Source organism: Mobula birostris, chromosome 7 (assembly GCF_030028105.1).
Source record: "Mobula birostris isolate sMobBir1 chromosome 7, sMobBir1.hap1, whole genome shotgun sequence".
In the NCBI taxonomy this organism is placed as follows: Eukaryota; Metazoa; Chordata; class Chondrichthyes; order Myliobatiformes; family Myliobatidae; genus Mobula; species Mobula birostris.
In genome coordinates this window covers 140,855,095-140,874,775 of record NC_092376.1, presented here as the reverse complement: position 1 = coordinate 140,874,775, position 19,681 = coordinate 140,855,095, and the positions used below count along the sequence as shown (strand labels likewise).

At 36.4% G+C, this 19,681-nt stretch overlaps 1 protein-coding gene across 8 annotated transcripts in view; it reads right to left on the bottom strand.

Annotated features, from left to right (window-relative positions):
* Positions 1–19,679, bottom strand: part of LOC140200457 (transcriptional activator protein Pur-alpha-like) — a 163,670-nt gene extending 143,991 nt beyond the window's left edge. For 7 of the 8 annotated variants that reach the window (XR_011886631.1, XR_011886627.1, XR_011886630.1 and 4 more), the window contains exons 1-2: positions 19,511–19,679; positions 13,731–14,718 (exon numbers count right to left, since the gene is read on the bottom strand). Coding sequence is in view for 1 of the 8 variants with exons in the window: in XM_072263805.1 (XP_072119906.1) it covers positions 13,871–14,671 (801 nt within the window). In the remaining 7 variants the exon portion in view is untranslated. Of the gene's footprint in view, positions 1–10,478; positions 14,719–19,510 lie in introns of those variants that run through there. The other variant, XM_072263805.1, reaches the window with a different exon arrangement.
* Between the last annotated feature and the right edge of the window lie 2 nt (positions 19,680–19,681).

Below are 19,681 nucleotides of genomic sequence, written 5' to 3'. Positions count from 1 at the left end.
TTAGATCCCATGGCTCTTTACTTTCTCAATAAGCCTTGCATGGGGTACCTCATCAAATGCCTTGCTAAAATCCATATACACTGCATCTACGGCTCTACCCTCATCAATGTGTTTAGTCACATCCTCAAAAAATTCAATCAGGCTTGTAAGGCACGACCTGCCTTTGACAAGGCCATGCTGACTACCCCTAATCTTATTATGCCTCTCCAAATGTTCACAAATCCTGCCTCTCAGGATCTTCTCCATCAACTTACCATCCACTGAAGTAAGACTCACTGGCCTATAATTTCCTGGGCTATCCCTACTCCCTTTCTTGAATAAGGGACAACATCCGCAACCCTCCAATCTTCCTGAACCTCTCCCATCCTCATTGATGATGCAAAGATCATCGCCAGAGGCTCAGCAATCTCCTCCCTCACTTCCCACAGTAGCCTGGGGTACATTCTGTCCGGTCTCAGTGACTTATCCAACTTGATGCTTTCCAAAAGCTCCAGCACATCCTCTTCCTCAATATCTACATGCTCAAGCTTTTCGGACCGCTGCAAGTCATCCCTATAATCGCCAAGATCCTTTTCCGTAGTGAATACTGAAGCAAAGTATTCATTAAGTACCTCTGCCATCTCCTCCGGTTCCATACACACTTTTCCACTGTCACACTTGATTGGTCCTATTCTCTCAAGTCTTATCCTCTTGAAATATTTGAAATAAAATTACTAATGATACATCTAATATTAGTGGTACAGAAATTTCTGGAAAAAGATCTTGAAGAACAAGTTAATCTAAACTAAAAGGCATGGATTGATCAAGGACTTGGTGCTGGGAGATACTGTCTGAGTAATTTAATTCAGATGGTTTTTGAAGTAATAAATATATGGATGATGACAGTGGTTTACATGGACTTCATTAAGGCCTTTGATAAGTTCCAATGTGAAAGATTAGGGAAAAGGGCAAACACCATGACCATGAAAGTCCAAGGCAAGTTGGATCCAAAATTAGCATGAAAGTTGGAGACAGAAAATGATGGTGGAGGGTTGCTTTTGTGACAGGAAGTCTTGTAACTTACAGGGATTGGTGCTGGGACCTTTGTTGTTTGCCATATACATTAATGCCCATGTAGGCAGAATAACTGGTAAATTTGCAGATGATTTGAAAATTATTGATAGTGAGGGAGATAGCCTTTGCCTACAGAATGAAAATGATCAGCTGATAAGTTGGACAGAGCAAAGGCAGACAGAACTTAATCACAATAAATGTAAAGTGATGCATTTTGGGGAGGTCTAATAAGGGATAGGACCTATTCCATGCACGGTTGGGTCTAAAGAACTCTGAGGAACAAAGAAACCTTAGAGGCAACCGAGTTCAAAGATCCCCAACAACACCTTCATTAATTGGCACATAGAATACAAAAGTAGTCTTGGTAAGATGTTGGAAAATATCAGTCAAGCCGTGGCTGGAATATTGTATGCAGTTCAGTTTGGCAGACAATAGGAAGGATGTGATTGCCTTGGAGAGAGTGCATTAAGAGAATCACCCAGATGTCAGCTGGGATGGAGTTTTTCAGTTATGAAATAAGACTTGATGGGCTGGGTTTATTTTCTTCAGAACAAAGGAGTTGGGGGGGGGTGGTGAAGAACCTCATACAAGCATACAATACTTAAGGCATTAATAGAGTAGATGAGAAGAAACTTTGCCCCATGCAGAGATGTTCAAGGCCAGAAGGCAGTTAAGCAATAAAAGGCTTAGAAACAATCCAGGGCAAAATGATGGGGGGTGAGGCACTCTAACAGTATTAATGTAGCCATCTGGATGGATAATTGAATATCCAGACATAGGAGGTTACAAATCCAATGCTTGTAAACCGGATTAGCTTGGAAAAGGGACTCAATGGTCAGCACAAACATGGAGGGCAGAAGGGCCTGTTTCTGTGATGCACAAATCTGTGAAATAACAATTTCTCAAGGTGAAACACAATGCATTTCATATATTAAATTTATGCACTATTAATGCAGTATTAATTTTTTTTAAATAGAAGGTGAGCCATATTAAGAAATGAATGGAGATAAGGTAGGCTTTAAAAGATGCTTTAAGCAACAGCAGCAAGTCAGAAAGCTGGAGAGACTGAGAGGGAATTCCAGAAGTTGGGGCCTTGCAGCTGAACTCATGTCCATCATTGATGCAAACAGCTATTTTCTTTGTAATCTTTCTGTTACTCTAACTGCAAAAATTATATTACCTGTAATATGTTAAAACATCATGCAACAGCATATTATTAATGGTGATGCTCATGTTTATATTTGAATCTACGCTGTAACATCAACATTATCTCACATCATTCCCAACAGGTTTCTTTGTACTGCAGCACATAACTAAAACAATCTCAGCTATATTTCCCAGTTAACTATCAACTTACAACATGGTCAAATTCTGCTCTTTTCATCCCTCTCTCTTTCCCCATCACACAAATTGACTCCAAAAGTTAGGAGAGAATAGTAGCATTCAGGAAAGCAAGGCTGAAGAAATAGAATTCATGCATATCAGTTTCCTTGACAACAAGTCATTCCTTAGTTGAAACAGAGTGGATCATAGCAGCCTTATCACTAGGCTTACTTAACATGCTATTCTAACATTACAGTATACGTATTTTACAACAAATACTACACAAACCAATAGCTCAAATTATGACATATATGAATGTCATGTTCTAGGTTTGTTCAAGCATAACCTACACTTTAGGAAGGGTAAATTTTAAATTGTAATTTGAGTTAATTTTCTCACATGCAATGTGGTAGAAAATATTACTTGCCCACCAAAGAGCTTCACTTCAATGTTGAGAATATGCCAGTGTACGTTAAGGTAGAACCCCACAAAACCGATGATCAACTTTCTGCTGCTATTTACTTGCTTCCGGAAAACAGACTCATGGCTTAGAATGGAATATGTGGTTCCAAGCACAAGTAACACATTGACTAGCATGCTGACTGCAAATAAGAACAGAATGAATGTTCATCAGTTATTACTCAGATGGAAAAGGCTGGGAGCTGGTGCCTCACAATGATTGGTGTAGGACATTTGCCTCATTCAACAGTTAAATGAACAATTTAAAAAGGGAATTGGAAGTACAATCTCATAATTTGCAAATGACATGGACTGTAATGAAATATGTGAGACACAAATTACTTGCAGAGTGGACACAGCTTTCAAATACCCAATAAGAAATTGTCTGGAGTTTATTTTGGCAAGGAGATAGGACATACTCTTTGGGGAAAAAACTGCAGGAGAAATGGAAACTTCGGGTGGTGGGTATACATAGACAAGACATTAGAAATGCAAAAGGTAACAAAAGGGCCTTGGTATACAAGTCCAAAGGTACCCAAAAGATAGTAGTACAGGTATAGTAGATAGGTTGGTGAAGGAGGCATGTCAAATGCTTGCTGTTAACTGGGGCATAGGATACAAGTACTGATGTTCATTTCCAGAAGGTAAGCAGACAAGTTCCAGACTCCTGGTTAAACCACAGAAAGGTTCCTATAAACAGCTATGAAAAAATAAAATCACTGAAGGTACAAAACATATTGGATCTGAGAGCTTTAATCTATCAGAAAAGATAGAATAGTCTGAGTCTCAGTTCAAAATTGTAAGACTGAAGGTAACTTTATAAATATTATTTTGTTTTGAAAAGTGTCATAGGAAAGGTGAGAAGAGGGTTCCACTTGCATGAAGCTTCAAGAATAATAGTCAAACAAAACAGATTTTGTTTTCCAAGGAATAAAAGCTGATCTTTCTGGCCTTAAGGGATAAATGACCACAGACAGCCTTGTACTCAAGCATCCTTCAACTCTATTCTCCCTTCTGGGATACAAACCTGAAAGCAAGAATCACCCCACACAACTTAATACTGTATATAGTACAGTCTCTTGGCAACACTAGTGTTTTCTATGATACAGTACATAACTAACCACTTCTAGACAGATTCTAGTGCTACATACAAATATTACCATGCTTTCTCCTTTACTTTATATATTATAAGCAATAACATATTAATCTCTATGACAAAGTCTTAAGTGCAACATGATTTTCACATTCAAAAATACTATACAAGGAAACTTACTATATCTTCTATACAAAAGAAGATTAACGGATTGATTTAATTGTCAATTGCGAGCTGTATTGACTGGAACTCCATTATGCAATACCATCTCATTCTGGAATAAAACAAATTCTGAAAATCAGTGAATGCAGGATATTTGAATCTAAACTGTCACTGATTCTGGTAAAAGCCTATTAGAGTTTCATTTGCTTTATACTCCTGGTTTATCTATTGACGTATGCATCTTCTAAAGATGCATTCCTTTCCTATCAAAAACATCAAATCAGGAATACAAAAATATTAAGCAATTCTAAATGCTTTCTCACACTAAGAAGCTCCTTGTATTGTCCTATTGTTATAAATCCATTCCAGATCTTTTCTTCCTTTACAGTCAATAGAGTAAGATTCATGCATTCCTAATATTCCATTTAAGAAGGGTCGATTAATTACTTTTATAAAGTAATCATGCTCACCTTATCTTTTATCTATGTAATTAAATTTAGGCCATAACCATTATAAGGCCATAAGAACTGGGAGCAGAATTACGTTATTCAGCCCATTGAGTCTGCTCCACTATTCCATCATGGCTGATTTATTTTCTTTCTCAACCCATTTTCCCCATAACTTTTGACATCCTGGTTAATTAAGATCCTACCAACTTAAATATATACAATGATTTGGCTTGCACAGCCCTCTGTAGCAATGAATTCCATAGATTAACCACCCTTCCTTGCCAGCATCTGAACCTGCAAGTTAACCTTTAGGGCAGGGGTTTCCAACCTTTTTTGTGCAATGGACCAATACCATTAAGCAAGGGGTCCATGGACCCCAAGTTGAGAACCCCTGCACAAGGACTCCCAAGTCCCTTTGTACCTATGACCTTTGAATTCTCTCCCCATTTTGAAAATAGTCCACACCTTTATTCCTTATACCAAAGTGCATTTCCCCAAGCTATATTTCACCTGCCACTGCTTTGACCATTCCCCAATCTGTCTAAATACTCCTTCAGCCTCCCTGCTTCAACACTACCTGTCTCTCCTTCATATCAATCTCTCCTTCATATCGTCTCATCTTCATATCAATTGCAAGTGTGGCCACAAAGCCAATAATTCCTTCATCCGAATCATTGACACACAATGTGAAAAGAAGCAATCCCAACACTGCCCCTTGAAGCACGCCAGCAGTCAACCGGAAAAGGCCTCCTTTATTCCCTCTCTTTGCTTCCTGCCAGTAAGCCAATACTCAATCCATGCTAGTATCTTTCCTATAATACCGTGGGCTCTTATCTTGTTGAGCAGTCTCATGTGCAGCACCTTGTCAAAGGCCTTCTAAAAATCCAAATAAAACTGACTCTCCTTTGTCTATCCTGCCTGTTATTACCTCAACGAATTCCAACACATTTGTCAGGCAAAATTTCCCCTTTAGAAAACCATGCAGACTTTGCCCTCCAAGTACTCCAAAACCTCATCCTTAAAGATGACTCCAACATCTTTCCAGCCATTGAAGTCAGGCTAACTGGCCTATAATTTCCTCTCTTCTGCCTCCCTCCCTAAAGTCATGCTTAAAGTCCTAATTTGTAATTAAAACATTTCATAGAACTAGAAACAAAAGAATTTCTAATGCCCCATTAGTTTTTCTCTCTCAGCCACAAACACCTTAGTATTTTCACACGCCTAGGATAGTTTTAACAGCAACTTATTTAGCTTTCCTGAGTGCTTGCTGTGCAAACTTGCCATTTTTGCCCTCATAAGAAACAACACTCACTGGCTGTGAAGTCCTCTCCCCTATGGAGGGGATTAAACAGCATTAATACAAGCTTTTATTTCCTCTCACTTAATGCAGGTTTTACCCAAGTGCAAAATAATTAAAACTATTAAGAAAATAGTAATACATGGAAAATGCAACTTAGTATAATTATTTCTAAATTTATTCTTTCTTCAGTTGACTGACAACATTCTTGTATAATTATTAATCATTGATTTATAAATGTAATGTGGCACTTTTAGTTTAGTCAAATGTTACAAACATGCAAATTAAGTACGCAAGCCCTTTGATATGATATATTCAGTAGATTGCTTAAACCTAATATATAGTCAATAATCCAAAGATTAAAATGCTATCTACAATTTCTACACTCCTCAGGGACATATGTTTGAGGATAACTCATGTTCACATATCTTGTTCAAACGAAACAGAAACTGCCAGAAATGCTCAGGTTAAGCAACACCTGTGGAGCAAATAAAGCTTTCAAATTGATAAACTGATAGAAGCTGCTGAGTATTTCCTGCATTTTATTGCTTATTATTTCAGAAGGCCGGTATGGTTTTTTTTTGCTTTTTGATTAGCCATTTTGCTGTTCAGTTCTGTGCATCAGCCATTTGTCGACAGATCTCAGGCCCCAACTCAAAGCTTGAACTAATCGCCAATCTCAGTATTAAGATCATTATGGTTAAATGTGGAAAAGTTGCCAATGATCATGTAGAAAAAATATTTTTCTGGTTTCCTAATGGAAGCTTAGGTCTGCAAGTGCCCTGAGCTGAACCTGAATAGAGGATTCCTAATGCTAATGAAAGTTGAACTACACTCAGTGGACACATTATTAGGTACAGCTGCTTGTTTTAAAGCAAATATCTAATCAATCATGTGGCAGCAGCTCAATGCATTAAAGCATGGCAAAGTTCAGTTGTTGCTCAGACCAAACATCAGAAAGGGAAAGAAATGTGATCCAAGTGCCTTTAACCATGGAAAGTTTGTTGGTGCCAGGCAGGGTAGCTTGAGTGTCTCAGAAATGGCTGATCTACGAGGATTTTCACACACAGCAATCTCTAAAGTTTAAAGAGAATGGCGCAAAAAACAAAAAAAAATCCAGCCAGTGGGAGTTCTGAGCGTGAAAATGCTTTGTTAATGAGAGGTCAGAGGAGAATGCACAGACTGGTTTAAGCTGAGAGGAAGGTGATGGTAACTGAAATAACCATGCATTACAAGAACAGAACAGCAAATCTGAATGCACCACATGTCAAACCATGAAGTAGATGGGTTATAGAAGACGACCATGAGTGTACACTCAGTGCCACTTTATTAGGTACAGGAGGTACCAAATAAAGTGGGTACTGGGTGTACATCTTTTCTGCATCTCTAGAGGCTATTTGCAGAAGTTTAAAACATTGTGCTGTATTAGATTGCTAGGTTTCAAAATGTCAGGATCAATATATGGAATAAAAAACAAAATTGGACATATTAGTACTTGCAAGCTCATATCCCCTAAACTTTTCATTGCAAAAATAATTTCTGATTTATAGCAAAAAATCATTCACTGATTTTCAGAGAATCTGACTGTTCACGTCAGAGAATGAAAATGTGTTTTATCATCAGACCTGAAGATATTAAGTTTGTATAGCAAGTTAGCGAATTACCTCAGTTTGTTTGAAATCTTCAAATAATTTAATTATAAATATTTCATAAAGATATAATAGAAGTACAAATAAGTAAATAGAATTATAATATAATCAAAGTATAATCACTTGAGTAGAATATGGAATTCCCAATTTGTTACAACTACCACAAGAAAAGGGACTGATTGAAGGTCATTGCAAGAGGAAGCAAATTATATGATAAAAGCAAAACCTGAATTTGTAATTATTTGTACACAGGTACTCTGCGGCCTCAAGCGAATTGCTGGAGTTATTTAATGCCACAATCTGTATCTTGGTGAAATTCTCAATGCATAATAACGATAACTGAGTAAATATAATGACTAACTGTATGTTAAAGCGTCATATCTTTAAAATGATCAAAACTAGTAAAGCTGCACCAGAGACTTGGATTTATTGCTGACCTCAGGTGCTGCCAGTGTGGAACTTTCATGTTCTCTGTGACTACGAGGTTTCCTCTGGGTGCTCCACTTTACTTGTATATTCAAAGATGTGCAGATTTTTGCTTACTTTGACACTGTAAATTGCCCCGAGATGAGAACGGGGGTGGGAGGGGGCAGCAAAACATGGGATTAATGCAGGATTAATGTAATCATGTGTTTGCTGGTCAGTGCTGAAACAGTGCCCATTTCTGTGCCTCTATTATGTAACTGGAAGAAACAGAACAACTGAAAGAATAACAGAGTGAACACAAGTGAAGAACCCAAAAATAACACTAACAACAATTTGAACCCATGGCTTAATGTGATAGGAAAATATACCCAAAAATTGATGGGAAAAGGACATGTAATTTTTAAATCAGGTAAATACATTGAAATTTCTATGTAATATAGAACGTTCCCCCTCCTCCTCACAAACATAGCAAGCCTTAAAACAGCGTAACACTGTATGGATTATATTGGTCACATCAATAAAAATAGAACTTTTCCATCATCTTGGTGGATTGGGGAATACACAGTTAAGACAGGCCAGGAAAAAGATCCCCTAACTGCCTAGGTTGGAAAACTGCATAGTGTAGAAACCTAAAATGTGCTCTTTTATGATTCATTTGCATATTTACCCTGCAACAAAGCAGTACGTGCTGCTAGAAAAAAGTAGTGAACAAAAGAACAAAATTACAAAATTCTGTAATAATCCAAATGCTCAATTTCAGGCACAAGTCATTAAATTTTGCTTTGTACAAATTTGACTTTCCTGCCTCTTTAGTCGAGGGCACTGGATTGTTCAATCTGCAGAAATGCAAAATGAATCAACTTCACAGCCGGCTTACAAGTGAGGCAGACTGAAGGCTGTTTTGCATCACTGATAGAGAAAACAATTATAACTATGTTGCATTGTTGATCATACTACTTTTAAAAATGAACTGCCAATTTCAAGCTAATTATGATCAATTAACAATGTATATCTAATGTCCAATTTAAACTTGGCAAGTCATGATATGTTGATATTACAAAGAGTAAAAACTATTCCAATTTGAGAAGTCTTTAATTTTAGAGTGAGTCTCATAAGAGTACAAAACTTCTGTCAATTATGATGCATGCTTATATTTCATATTTTACTGATTGAAACTTGTCCCACTTAAGTAACTGCATTAGAAGGTTAATACCCTTGAGGATTGAAACTAACGTAAAACTTTAGGAAAATTATAGTTATTATATTGTTATATAATAGTATGAGCACAAAATATGCTGTTGATGAAGGGTCTCAGCCTGAAGCATTGACTGCTTACTAATTCCTTTCCATAGTTGCTACCTGACTTACTGAATTCCTCCAGCATTTTCTATGTGTTACCCAGCATTAGCATTAATCTCATTTGTTGTCATCAGTTTATTGTCGCCGTATCAATGGTATCACATTTTGCACTTTTGTGATTTGATGATATATAAGGAGCCTCTTAAAATCAGATGTAAACTTATGATATTCTAGTTATCAAAATCTCAAGCGCCCAGAGTGGGCATGGCAACAGGGAGGATTTAAGTGACTCAAGACTCAGTAAGAATGCTCAGTCTAAATGTGTCTCCTTCAAAGTTTGACATTTAAATTGTTAGATTTGTGTAAGTATTTGCAATCTGAGCTTTCATATCTGATTAAAAAATGAAACACTACACTGCACATGCCATTTTTCTGTATTGCAGTCATAGTTAAAATTGCCTTCCAAAATTTTTTTCAGATTGATAAGTAAAAAATCTTTCTGCTTCCACAAGTGCTCTAAAATGTGCATGTTTATTGTGGCAGCTGTTTACATCTTCACATAGAAAAAGGAAAGAATTTGATGCTCAAATTCTCTATCAAATAGTTAATTATTTTTTCCATTTCCATCTAGGCAAGTTATCGCAGTTTTATTAAACACAATTAAAACAATGGTAATCAAACCAATCTTCAAATTATGGTCAAAAGAATAAATTCAACTTCTTAAAACTGATTATATAATCCAAGTAAAATGAGACACGAATCTGCAAGATTCGGTAATTTATCAGGTAGATTAAACAGATAATCACTTGCCCTGTAAACAAAAGTTCAAAGATATCTGCCATCCTCTTTTTTGGGCTGTGCAACTCTTCTGTCTTACAAATAAGTAATATGGCACTTTTTCAGAATCAGAATTTATACTTCATAAATTATAAAGAGGACAACAAAAATTCTAAAAGGAAAGCTACACATTTTATTCAAAGAAAATCTGGTAAAATATTAACCTTAAAATATTGTCAAAGCTGTCTCATAAAACAAATCCTCCATTAAAGCCAATATGTATTGGGAAACTTAAGTATCCAAAGTAAGCAAGCAAACATCAATGTTATAGTATCCCTACATTACATTGAGGCAATCTAAACAGTTACTGGCAATCCATCTTAATAGTATATTCCAACAAAATAGTCTACCACCAAAGATTCTCAAAAGGAATTTATTAGGATTGTGAAAATACAACAAAAAATATTTCTAAAACTTCTAAAATTAACTTCATTTCTGACAATTAAAAATTAAATCAGCACCATGCTTAATTGATATTAAATGGCAGTAAATCAGTCAAATATTTTAGGTAAAACTTTTGAAACAGACCGCAAAGATAATGGTATCACATTTTGACATTTAGCAAGTTTTACAAACTGAGACTTCAAACTTAAAGCAAAGAAACTTACTACCATACTATTTTTTGGTTTTCTTTTAATTGGCTCCTACTGAAATAATGTTAAACAGAAAATTAATTCCAAATTTGAATTCTTGCCAAAAAAACATTTTGCTTATGCACAAGAATTTTTCTTAATAAAAGTGCTTTTCTTCAAAGAAGTCGGTAAAGATGGAAATTCAGTTCAAACTTTAGAATTTTAACGAGTGTACATCAATAAGGCTTGCAAAAGGAAAATGGGTAAAAGAGAAAGTATAAAATTAATATTTAAGAATCTCAGTTATTGCACATCACTCATCTACTGAATTTGCATCACGACACCTTTTGAATCTGTGGCATCTTGCAAAATGACAGCTATTAATGCAGCAGGATTCTACTCAACTTTTATGCACAATTGAGGCCAACTCTAGCGGCTTGGCTGCAAGTCAAATGCACTGCAAACTACAAGGTTGTTTTCAAACAGATAGTCCTATTCTAAAAGTCTGTACAGACTTCAGTCTCAGAAAAGCCATTTTGTGGAACATTTATGAGCCATATCGGTTATCGCTGTTTATATGAAAATAGCCATATTTTATGTTTATTTCCACTAAGAATATAGTGGTATTCAGACAAGGCAGAGTGGCTTTCAGTGAACACTATTCAAGCCAGTACCAACCGTCTTGGCCTGATTAAAGCCAATGTGTCTTTGAACTGCTGCACTGCAAAGCTGCTGGCACTTGAAGCAAACTGGCAAGCCCACAAATTCAAAATCACATACAATATGAGTGGAGGCGGGGCAGAGTTCAGCTCACAACTTAAAACAAGGGCTGCCATAATAATTATTACAGTTTGTGAATTATCTAAAATAAGGACTTCAGCTATTTGGAATTGGATTTATGAGCTTATACCACTAGTTATTAACTTCCTTTACAATCTTGATTAAAATAAATTTACATTTGATTGCATTTCTAATCTTGTCTGCTGCAATTGTGTTTTCAAATTAAGGCTCAACCTGCTTGAATCTATCAGTCTGGTATGAATTACTTTGCCTTGTTTGGCAGTAGGATTGGATAAATCAAAATGACAGAAGAATGGAGTGATGGGGATGAAAATCCATTAATATAGTTGGTTGCCTCATCAATATGCATATTCAATGAATTATGCATTATATAGAGGCAATATAAATAAATTTTAAAGTAAACCTCTGCAAAGTCTGATATTCAATTTTTTATATTTATATAACAGAACAGTGACAGGGTTAGCAATATTTATTGCCCAATTCCACACTAGTTACAACAGTGCTGCTAAAATGTTGTGCTACATGAATAACATGTCTCAAATTACAGTAGCATCTAATTGTTTTTGCAAGTAGTAAAAGGCAACTGGCTGGGCAAGTACTGGCAATGTCTGTTAAATTCAGTATTATAAAAAAATACAAAAATGATGCATCAAATGTTACAATAAAAATTACTTGATGACACATTGCCATGTGTTGAATCATATAACTATCAAGTGGTGGATGACAAATATCTAGGTTCACAACTATCAAATATCTACAATAAATGGCTAAACTTCAGTTAAACCATGAAATTTGAATGTGTAATGGTAATATTTAATACCCTATGTATATACAGTATTTTACTGTACAAATATTCTGGAAGGTTTTAAAACTTATCCAAGGTGTGGCTCCAATTGAAATGACTGGAGCCTGGATTAATTGGTTACAAGTTTTGAACAAAGCAGCCCTTGCTTTACTCACGACAGAATAGCAGAATCCTAAAAACGTTACCACAATGGTTGTAGAATTCTAGAAACAAACCACACGAAAGCCAAAGTCTAAACTATATAACAAAGAATTTTATCTCTACATAATCCCAAATGACAAGGTCACAACTGACTGAAGAACTACAGAAAAAAAAGCTGGAGAAAGCCCAGAAAGAATGAAACATGGCTTTTACAGTGATTAATGATCTAGAATGTAATACTTTCAAACTTGCCAGCAACAGATAATTCACATGAATGCAACAGTCACTAGCAATAAGTAAGACATGTAAAACATTTTGATAGGTTGTACTACAAAAAGGAAAACATACCAAATTATATATATATTTATATTTATATATGTTAATACTGTGATGCTATAAAGTGCAGAATAATCTGTGCCTTTAGAATGTTCTAAAATACAACATTAACCAAACGGGAAATGTAATCTGGAAGAGTTGGCCCCCATAAATTGACATGTCACTCACTCAGATTTCCACTTAAGTTAAGTTGACCCCTTCCCCCTACAAAGCAAATAAATGCAATTTCCTCTCTTTACAGGCAACAGTAATTTAGGCAATAGCTTGCTACATGAATGCACTCACATTAAAAGTTCCCTATCAATTGTTAATTATGTACCATCTGATAGAATGCATATAATTTGACAACTAATCTAAATACATTAAATACCAGAAACTCACATTCACAGTTAAGAGCAAAATTATCATAACCTAACTTAAAATGTGCTACTTGCTTTGTTAATCATAGGTTAACATTTGTCTGTAAAAATCAAACAACTTTGCAGTTTTCATTTAAATGCCTTTTTTAATAATTTGCTTCATGTTCACAGAAGTTCCACTGACCAGTTTTATGTTTAAGGTCCAGATGCAATGCATATTGTATAAAAGAGAGCACTTCTTAATAGTTTTACCTTGCATGAATAAACCTATGTACCTTTTAACTCTACAGACTTCTGCATTACATTTAACAAAGCTCAGACACACAGCATGCCTAGCCCTCATATATACACATCTCTAATCACAGGTATATAGGGTGCCAAATATACTATAACCTCCGTATAATGTTTGAAATTTGGTAACAAAATGAGAAAACTAAAAATATTATTTACGTGTTCTTCTAAAATATCTCTCATTTTGTGCTAAGTCAAATGTTAGCTCACATGAAAAGGACTTATTTCATTATAATTCAGCATATTATCTGACGATTGCAAACACTTTTAATAGCTTGAACGTGTACAAAAGTCTTGGTTAATCAGGGAAATAAACACTCAGTTTTTTTATCAAGTAGGAAACACAGTTCATAATGTTATTACTTAGCAGCTGCTTACGGTTTACACGGTTGATAAGTGGACGAACATCCAGCGATGGGTGACAAGTCGAACTGTCAGTTGTGGAGGTTTGGTGGGTGGTGCTCCCTCGGAGTTAAACAGTTACAGTTTTACAGGAAGAGTTTTTAATTACAGTTATATCAGTCTTCCTCCCCATCATCTCCGGGAGCTTCCTCTTGCTGTTCAGACCTTTTCTCCCGCTGTTTCTCCTGTATTTTCTTCATTTCTTCTGCGTATTTACTGAAAGTATTTCCAAACTTGGCCCACACTTTATAGGGTATCGTGATAGAATTGCGGTACGATGGTTTCACCTCACTTACTCTCATAAAAACGCCATACTTGTTTGACCCAACGTCAAAGAAAAATCGCTTGTTGTCCACAGTGAGCGATGTCCCTTCGGGCAGCTCAGTTGGTTCCTCTTCGATGCCATAATCGTCGATTAGTTTAGCGAGTGCATCACGGAATTCAATCAGCCCCTGAGCGGGGAGGGCGATAGTTTGACCCTGGGAACCAAGGCCATGTCCCCGGTTTACGGTCTGACGAATCCGTAGGAACCGGCCCCGTTGATTCTCTTTTAAATCCATGTAATATTTGCGGTTTTCCCGCACCAAGAATTCACTTTTCAGAGCTCGCCTCGGCTCGTCTGTCTGCATGTCCGGGTTGCTGGGGCCGAGCTGTGCGTAATGTTCGATGAAATCTCCCAGGTAGTCGCGGAACTCCACAGCAACAGACATGGAGAGAGTTAGACGACTTTTATTGCCTCCCGCTCCCACCTCTGCTATCTTCAGGAATCGGCCTTTCACATTCTGCTTCACGTCCAGGTAGAAGCGCTTATTCTGAATGTCCACCCTCTTGGAAGCCAATTCCTGCGTCTCCTGCTGCAGCTGTTGCAAGCTCGAGCTGGCCGCCCCTTGCTCGCTTCCACTGTCTCTATCCGCCATGATGGTAGCCTTCTTCCAAACTCCCAGCAGCCGGCGATCTCGCGAGACTGCAGCAAGGCAAGAGGCATTTCGTTAGAGGCTTCCTCATTGGACAAGGTTTCCAGAACACCGCGCAGCCCGCCAATCACCAGTTCCCTTACAACCTGCCGACCTCGCGGTCTGTCTCGAACTGCTCAAGTATCGCAGAAAGCAGCTGATGTCTGCCCTCGACAAAGTGAGACATTGAACATCGATAATATGGGGAAAGTGATGGGAACAAATTTCGCTCCCGTTCGATTACAGTCAGGATTTTTAGTCATCAGATTTTTCTGCCATAGGTAATTCTTCACTGCTATTAAAAGTCTCCCGCAATAATATCATAATATGTTAATTTTGTAATAGGTATTTATTACCTGACAATTAAGTCAATTTTGAGAGAACATTTAAACTCAGCAAATATCGAAATATAAACAGTATACCATAGGTAATGGAACAATTTTTTACGATACATATAAATAATAACAGTTGATAACCAAAATGGCTGCATTCCCTAATGAATCCGTAAACCTATTACATACATATAATACAGCAAATAAATTAGTTACTTGAAGTAACGGAATTCGTTGCATTTCAGTGGCTCTTTTAATCGCTGTTGTATTTTGCTTATGAAACATTTTGTTTATTTCGAATTAATCTATGGTAAAAGCCATGACTTTTATCACAAACTAGAAAACTACCAAGAAATCGGAAGTCGACGCATTTCATGTTTTCTTACAATCAATTCGTTTGTTTAAAATGGTTTAACATTTTAATCTGAAATTTACTTTAACGTTTAATCTGAAACATCTCTAACCTGTGATCAAAAAGTTACTTTAGTCTGGTACTTGACTGTTTACGTAAACGAAAGACTGACATTTTTCTGACCTCTGGGTTAAAAATAAGTAATTTTATTTTCACGTAAAATAGAACAGAAAAACCTGTGCAATAGCGAGCCTGTGGAGAGAGAGAAACAGTTAACGTTTCAGGTCTATGAATTTTTAATCAGAATTGTAGTTTTATGTATACAGTATTGACAAGCCATGTTCAGAGCAGTTTGCGTATCTGCCTTTTTCAATCAAGTTTTGATAGAAAATGTTCATCATGGATAAATGAAAACGAACGGCGTTTGTTACCAAAACAAATAGATACGTTATATTGAGACTTTATTGTCCGTTTAGCAATGTTTACACGCTGTTCGTTAAAATCATATATAATGACATAAAGTTTCGAGATTTCGATGTTTTAATATTTTTCACGATTTCGTACATTTCCTATTATATTTGATCAACTGTAAACGTCACTGATCAAATAGCAAATCCAATGCTCACCATAAACCTGCAGACATGTCCGACAAAATCGAAAAATCTCAAAATGTAAATGATTGTTCCAAACTCGATCATCATTTGCGTTTACCATACGTTTGTACAGTTTAAAACGCAAATGAAGGTCCATACATTTTAGACCTTCACGTAAAGAGATCAGTAGCTAAGAATATTAAATTCGAAAGAAGAATGTAATGACAAATTCATTTAAAGTTGCAAACTCTCTATTTTGCTGAGTTATTTTTTCGACGATGAAAATGAAATCATATTATATGAAAATATTTTCTTGGAGAACATTGATTATGTGGTTATTTTATTCACAGTCTTTCCCTTGAGTGGTTTCTGAATTAAAATAGGTGCAAGCTAGATTCAATAGATGCCCTTTATTCCTTCCGTTATATTGTAGCTTGTATAGCTTCTGGTTGGACTCATTACATTTGCGTAAATTGAAACTAAATGCGACAAAGAAAAAGGATGTGTTGTTCGGAAATAGAGCGATCGCGGTGCTGTGGGGAGCTTCTGAAATCGGAAACATTTCCGATGTCTAGGAAACAAACAGCACTCAATAAGGATTGCGGATAAGATTAATATCAATGATAAAGATTACGATTTCACATTTACTCATAAATTTCACATCGGCTTGAAATTGTAAATACATTTTTAAAATGTGCTAAACTCCGCCAGTCATTTGTTAAATTAAACATAATTTAGTTAAAATTCGCGTGGAATTGACTTATTCGAACTTAAATATGTTTGCAATGCAAGAAAGTTCTATTTTGGGTTCTCTTTATAACGAAGTTATGTCGAGCACCTCCGCTCCATCCGCCAAAAGCGGAATTTCCCGGCGACCAATCATTTTAATTCCTATCTCCCTTCCCGTTCCGACTTGTCGGTCTATGTGCGGCCACGCTGAGGGTGCAGGATCAACACCTCATATTCCTTCTGGGTAGCCTCCAACCTGATTGTATGAATATCGATATCTCCTTCCGGTAATTTTTCTCCTCCCCTTCCCTCTTTTTCTATTCCCATTCTGGCCTCTTACTTCTTCTCTTCACCTGCCCATCACCTCCCCCTGTGCCCCTCCTTGCTCCCTTTCTCCCATAGTCCACTCTCCTCTCCTATTAGATTCTTTCTCTCCAGATCTTTACCTTTTCCACCCACCTGGTTTCACCTATCACCTTCTAGCTTGTACTCCTTCCCCTCTACCACCCTTTTTATTCTGGTATTTTCCCTTTTCTTTACATCTCTGATGAAGGCTTTCGGCCCTGCGACTATTTATTCATTTCCACAGATGCTGCCTGACTTGCTGAGTTCCTCTAGAATTTGGGGTGTGCTCAAACGAATTAATTTATTTCGCTTTATATATCTCTTCACTTTAAGACACGATTGATCATAACTCCGTTTACTTTTTCATTGAATGCCAATATTTACTTCGAACAACAAAATTTTATTCTTTAAAAAACTCACTGTTGGTAAATTTAATTTGCCACCTTTATTCTGAAAATATCCATTTCCCTTCTGTTAACAAACAGACGTCAGAATTTTGCAATGAACAACACTATATCAGAATGCCACAGTCTGACACATCGATCAGTGTTTTTGTAACATGAAATGTATATCAAATAAAACATCCTACCAAAATGTTCCCAAATCCCAAAGCTCTAATCATTCAAGTACTAAGTAACGCTTTACAGTACTATAAAAATGTTGTCGAACATTCACTTGAAATTGGGGCTTAATGAGCACTTGAAAAAGTTGTGTTCCACAACAGTGCTCCCATAGCAAAATCGCCAAATTGTTCTCTTTTATAAATTTGACTCTGATGAGAAATCTGAGTTTCAACAAGAGCGAACATTTAGTGCATTTTTAAACATTGAATTAAGACACTGTGGCCGCTTATACAAACGCAAAGTTCTTTCTTTCGTGAAGCACTCAGATATTCAACGAAGGCTGAAAAGAGTAAGGAAAATTGTTTTAAGATGAATCGCCCCTCATTTCATTTAGGCGTTTATCATATGGCGAGCCCCGGTATGTACAAACACATTAAAGTGATTTAAAATGATACTTGGACTGTTTATAACATTCCACCGTGCCACCTGAATTATGGTACTGCTTTAGTTGAGCAATCAAATACAAAATTCGACAGAAATCATAATTTAATGAATAGTGCATTTTAAAGAGCGTGCTTTTTTCAAGGCAGATTATTTGCAAACGTTTGAGAGAATTAGCCTTTTTGATCATTTTCAAGATAACAAAACAAAATGCTTTGTTTTCAAGCCTCTAGATAAATAAGACTGGTTACTTTTCTAGATGTAACATCTTTTACATTGGACGTTTGATAAGTGATTGCTTTTGGCTCGTCCACATGCCAAGACTCCCAATCCTTGCCCGGTCCTCCTTTGGGAAAAGTATCCTTTTTCATTAAGAGACCCATTGAACACGTCCTTTAGCTTGGGAATTTCTTTTCTAGTTGGTACTTAGCAAGTAGATTTCTCAATGTCGCTTGAGAAATGGGCAAACGGAACAACTGTGCACCTTTGCCACAACGTACAATAAAAAGAATTAACATCATGATTTGTGCATTGATTGTACCAACTAGTGCTAGAATTGTAACCAAAACCCGTCACAGTCAGAGAACATCTACGAAAATAACTTTGTAGTCCTCTACAATTTGTATTTTTTAAACAAAAGATGCCATTGAAATTGTTTTTGTCGCCTCTCTTTTAAATCTTAAAACAACGCTAACAGAGTGTTTAGTACGCTCTTCTTTTCCAGCTGCAACACTATTTCGCTTCATCTTTTTTAGATTATTTTGCTTCTAACTAGCAAATCAGTTTAAAATATGTATGTATTTCAGAACACTTTTACAAGTTTCAGGGAAACATTTCTGACGTAAAGATTAATTATTTGCGTCTTTGTCGGACTCCTAACACAAGCACTGAATTAATATAACGTAAGTAGGTTTATCAATAATATACATTGTTGACAGAGTAAGGAACTTTAATATATGACAATTAAATTGCTTTTTAATTCTTAGAGATAAGAAGATGAGCAATTTCGCAACTCAAGGCCAACACTGATAGCATCAGAAAAACATTACCAAGGTTTAGAATATAAATAACTAACCTTTCTGGAGTATGTTTTCTGAAAATTTTATAGCGTATACTTCATTAAAAGCTGAATTCAAATAGTTGAAAATAGCCTTTAAATTAAAACAATTGCACGAAAATAGACTAAAACCAGTTTTTCTAAATTTCAGTGCGATATTTTATAAATGGGCAGTCTGCTGATCTGAGCACAATCTATTAACACCAAAATATTTGCAGGCTTTTTATTAAAGCAAAGCTCCTTCCACCAATAGGATGGGACTTTCGCAACCCAAAACTGAGCTAGCAATATTATTGACATCATTAACGTCTTTTAAAATGTTGAAAATCTACCATGCTCACTTGACATGAAAAAAACATTAAAATAATAAACAGGAGTGCTACGATCTTACCTTGAAGCTTTTCTGCTTGCGGACTTTGCAAAATATTCTGTAGGTGTGATTACCTGCCAGAACTGTGATGGCCGAACAGTGAAGTGCAGTTTTATTAGAAAGGCCTGATCAGAGTGCTGCCACCTTGGCACAATCGATGGTGAGGGAAAGAGAAAGCGACTCGTCTCACGA